General features: G+C 38.7%; 1 protein-coding gene across 1 annotated transcript; it reads left to right on the forward strand.

The window, feature by feature from the left end:
• The first annotated feature begins 228 nt into the window (after positions 1-228).
• LOC139898540 (histone H2B-like) lies at positions 229-800 on the forward strand. Its single transcript, XM_071881290.1, has one exon. The coding sequence runs from the start codon at positions 248-250 to the stop codon at positions 662-664; it is 417 nt and encodes a 138-aa protein (XP_071737391.1). The 5' UTR covers positions 229-247; the 3' UTR covers positions 665-800.
• The last annotated feature ends 4,090 nt before the right edge of the window (positions 801-4,890 follow it).

The raw sequence follows: 4,890 nt of genomic DNA on the forward strand, positions 1-4,890 counted from the left end.
TTTGCATCCATCTATTTCATCAACCCGCCAAAAAGCAAATTACTTCGGAACAGAAACGAAAATTTCAAATTCCTAACTCATAATCTCAACCGTCCAAATCTCATTCAACAAATCAACGGTATAAACTCACGATCAACGTGACCCATACTCCACCAATCAAATTTACTCTCCCACACACTACTTAAACAAACACTCCACTTTACAATTACCAAACTCATTCAACACAAACTCAGTAAACAAACAAACAATGGCACCAAAAGCAGCCGAAAAAAAGCCAGCCGCCGAGAAGAAACCGGCAGCCGAGAAGAAACCAAGCGCCGGGAAAAAGCTCCCGAAAGAAACAACGGCAGCCGGAGCAGATAAGAAGAAGAAAAGGCACAAAAAGTCTGTTGAAACGTACAAGATTTACATCTTTAAGGTGTTGAAACAAGTTCATCCAGATATTGGGATATCAAGTAAAGCAATGGGAATAATGAATTCCTTTATTAATGATATTTTTGAGAAACTTGCACAAGAAGCTTCTAAATTGGCTAGGTATAATAAGAAGAACACGTTGTCATCACGTGAGATTCAAACTGCTGTTAGACTTGTGTTGCCTGGTGAGCTTGCAAAACATGCCGTTTCGGAGGGCACTAAAGCTGTTACCAAGTTTACTAGTTCTTAGTTTTGGTATTTTGTTGTTTTGTTATGATGGTGTAATGTTGAAAGGTGATTTTAGGTATTTTGGTGTAGGGATTTTGTGGGTATTTATTTTTGCAGTTTATGTAAATCTGTGATTTGCATTTGGATTAATGAATGGTTATGGTCAATAGTTTTGATCAATGGCATGCTTGGTTAACGCAGGTTTATTTGTTTATTTTTATGCACATTAATATTAAGGCTGCAATAGCTTATTAGAAAAATATAGTTTTAGTTTTGATTTATTGTATTGTATGCTGATGTTGATATTAATATGTTATTGTTATCTTTATCCATGTATTTTATCTATATATTCTAAACAAATGATTTTTTTTTGATATAATTAAGTATTTACAACTAGGGGGGATTAAAATCGGATATTCGAAAATTTGGATATTGGATTTGGATATCGGACTATCTGAATATCCGAACTTCATTAACATCAATTAATACAATTTTATATATACAAAAACATGTACATCTCAATACCAACACAACAAACACAAAACGATTAAATACTATACGGTATATTGATATGTGAAATGCTTCGTAATTTTTTTTAGTTGATATTTATCAAATTTTTATTATTATATAAAGTTTAAATGTAAAGATTAATAAAATCACCACACAATTTGTGGGTTCGGTATATGCATTAATTTATAGGAGTATTACAGATAAATATATATGGATACAAGATATATTCTAAATATACAACAAACTATCTATTGATATAATAGATCAAGAATTGTTCTCCAAGTTACGTAATATTATCTTCAATACCCCCCTCAAGCGGGTGGACCAACATGAAGCTTGGAACGAAAAAATTCAAACAGCGGACGAGGAAGACTCTTTGTAAAAATGTTCGCAAGTTGAAGTGTTGTTGGAACAAACTTGGTGTAGAGCTTTCCGGAAGATATGAGCTCGCGAACAAAGTGATAATCAATATCAATATGTTTGGACCTTTTGTTGGAAACAGGATTCTGAGTTAGAAAAATTGCACTCTTGTTGTCGCATAGAATGGTCGGTCGTTCCGGCGGCAATACATAAAGTTCTCGAAGGAGATGTGTAATCCATACGATCTCTGCGGCAGTATTAGCTAAAGCACGATACTCGGATTCACAACTAGACCTAGCCACGGTTGGCTGCTTCTTGGCACTCCATGAAATAAGGTTATCACCAGGAAAGATAGAGTAACCATAGGTAGAACGCCTTGTCTCAATACATCGGGCCCAGTCAGCATCTGAGTATCCAAGTAACAAAGGTTTCGAAGCATGATGAAAAGATAAACCATAGACAAGCGTACCTTTGACATAGCGTATAATCCGCTTCACGGCCTGAAAATGCTCAGTGTTGGGTTCCTGAAGAAACTGACTAACTTGATTAACCGCATAAGAAATGTCTGGGCGGGTAATCGTTAGATACTGTAGTGCACCAACAAGCGAGCGATAAAAGGTAGGATCTTTGAAGGGAATACCATGTGAGGTGAAGCTCTCGGCCGTAGCTAGTGGTGTGGCAGCTGGTTTGGAGTCTACTAAATCGGCCCGAACTAAAATATCATGAGCATATTTTGTTTGGCTCAAGAATAAACCAGATTTTGTGTAAGTTACTTCGAGCCCCAAGAAATAGCTAAGATGACCAAGATCCTTAATGGAAAATTCCTCATTGAGACGAGAGATGAACTTGCGAATGATGCTACTCTGATTTCCTGTAATGATTAAATCGTCCACACATACAAGTAAGTAAATAAGACAATAACCTTTTTTGTAAACGAAAAGCGAGGGGTCTGCTCGACTACATGAAAAACCAAGCTGAATAAAAAAATTGCTGAGTCGTTGAAACCAAGCGCGGGGTGCTTGTTTGAGCCCATACAATGCTTTATTGAGTCTACATACGTGAGAGGGAAATCTTTGATCGATAAATCCTGGAGGTTGTTCCATTAATACTGTCTCAGTGAGATTACCATTGAGAAATGCATTGTTGACATCAAGTTGATGAAGAGGCCATTTGTGAAGTGTAGCAAGAGATAACACAATACGAACAGGTGAAGCTTTGACAACGGGGCTGAAGGTAAATGAGTAATCAATGCCAGGTACTTGGGTAAAACCTTGCGCAACTAGACGCGATTTTAGACGATTAATCGAGCTATCTGATTTGAACTTGGTACGAAAAACCCATTTTGACCCAACAATGTTGCCATGCTTTGGTCGCGGTATAAGTTCCCATGTTTGATTATGTTGCAACGCATGCATCTCATCTCTCATAGCTTTTAACCAACCTGGATCTTTAGAAGCCGTTTTAAATCCACGTGGTTCAGTGTGAAAAAGCAAGGCTTGATGAAGGCCATAAGAAGAAAGTTGAGCTAGATCAACGATATGCCTTGGTTTAAAAAATTCCAGCCTTAGCACGTGTAACCATAGAATGACCAGTAGTAACATTGGATGATCCGGAATTGAGCACATGAGAATTATAGGCATGAGGAGATTGAGAAATTTGGTTGCCAGCAGTGGCAAATGAGGGCACTTCAGGATCATGGGCATGATTGGATTGTGACTGCATATCATGGGTATGATCAGGTTGCGACAGGTTATCAGAGTCATGACAAAGTGTGCACGAAGAAGCAGGAGACAAAGTTTCTGATGTTGATTTAATGTAGATTTAATGTAGCAGGTGTAGGCGAGGCCAATGTTGAAATTTGCAAGTCTTCATAACTCGAGAAAGCCAAAGATGCAAGATCGGCAGGTGGAAAATTACCCGAGTAAGGAAATGTTTCCTCGTCAAATTGAGCATGTCGGGTGATATACGTGCGACCAGTGGCATTATCAAGGCAGCGATAACCTTTGTATTGAGTACTATATCCCAAAAAAATGCATGCAATGCTGCGAGGTGCTAACTTGTGAGGAGAGTAGTCGCGAAGATATGGGAAAACCCTACACCCAAAAGTTCAAAAATTGTTGTAAACCGGAGTGGTTGGAAATAGCAACTCATATGGGCTCTTAGATTGCAACCCAATAGATGGTAGTCGATTAATAATGTATGTAGCAGTAGCAAAAGCATCCGTCCACAAAGAAGCAGGGGCATTTGTGTGAAAAAGCATAGCAAGGCCAGTCTCAGTAATGTGCCGATGCTTTCTTTCAGCACGCCCGTTTTGTTGAGGGGTGTAGGGATACGATATACGATGATGAGTACCATTGTCAATAAGTAGAGTTCGAACCCGGTGATTTAAGAACTCGATACCTCCATCACTTTGGAAGGTTTTCATCTTGCAAGAAAATTGATTTTGAACAAGCTTCAAAAAAGCAACTAAGATGTCATAAAATTCACTCTTGGTTTTAAGCGGATAAAATCAAGTGAATCGAGAGTAGTCATCAACAAAAATGACATAAAATCGATAGCCATGAGTAGCAGTAACCGGTGCGGGGCCCCATAAATCACAATGAATGAGATCTAAAACATGAGACGATCTTTTCTCATTAGTATCAAAAGCTAGACGCTTACTTTTAGATAGTTGACAGGGAGAACATAATCGCGATGTCGGTAAAAGAGAAGTAACCGACAATTTTCCTGACTTATTTAATAGAGAAATTACATCAAAATTAACGTGTCCAAGTCGATTATGCCAAAGCTCATATGACCCACGTAAGTTGCGAGTGTATAAATGTGATATGAATGCCTTCTGTCCTCGCTCAAGTACATAAAACTCATGATGTCGTCTACCTGTTGCTAAAACAGCCTTTGTGTGCCTGTTCAGAATAAGAAACGAACTGTCAGAGAATAGGATGTCAACAGGATTATCATTAGTAAGCTTGCTAACAGAAAGCAAATTTTTGGTAAGATAGAGCACCACGAGAACATCAAGCAACTTAATATCTTTAGAAAGAGCTGTAAATCCATGATGACTAATAGACAGATTGGTACCATCACCGATGGTTACTTTTTGATTACCTGTATAAGGAGTATGAGAGTCCAAGGTCGAAGGTGATGGTGTCATGTGAGCTGTCGCACCAGAGTCGACACACCAAGCATGTGTGTTATCTTTGACATGGCAACCAGAATGAAAAGCTTGTGTTAAATTCGCATCATGGCTATGACGAGCATATGAAGGCAACTTAAGGCAAGCAGACGCGTAATGACCAATAATGCCGCAGAGCTGACAACGAGGAGCACGGCGACCGCGGCCTCTACCAGTGGAGAAAAAATTGCGATTATTGTCTC

This window comes from Rutidosis leptorrhynchoides, chromosome 3 (genome assembly GCF_046630445.1).
Source record: "Rutidosis leptorrhynchoides isolate AG116_Rl617_1_P2 chromosome 3, CSIRO_AGI_Rlap_v1, whole genome shotgun sequence".
NCBI classification, from domain to species: Eukaryota; Viridiplantae; Streptophyta; class Magnoliopsida; order Asterales; family Asteraceae; genus Rutidosis; species Rutidosis leptorrhynchoides.

Coding starts and splice junctions, on each gene's coding strand:
- LOC139898540 (XM_071881290.1), top strand. CDS start 248: ATGGCACCAAAAGCAGCCGAAAAAAAGCCAGCCGCCGAGAAGAAACCG.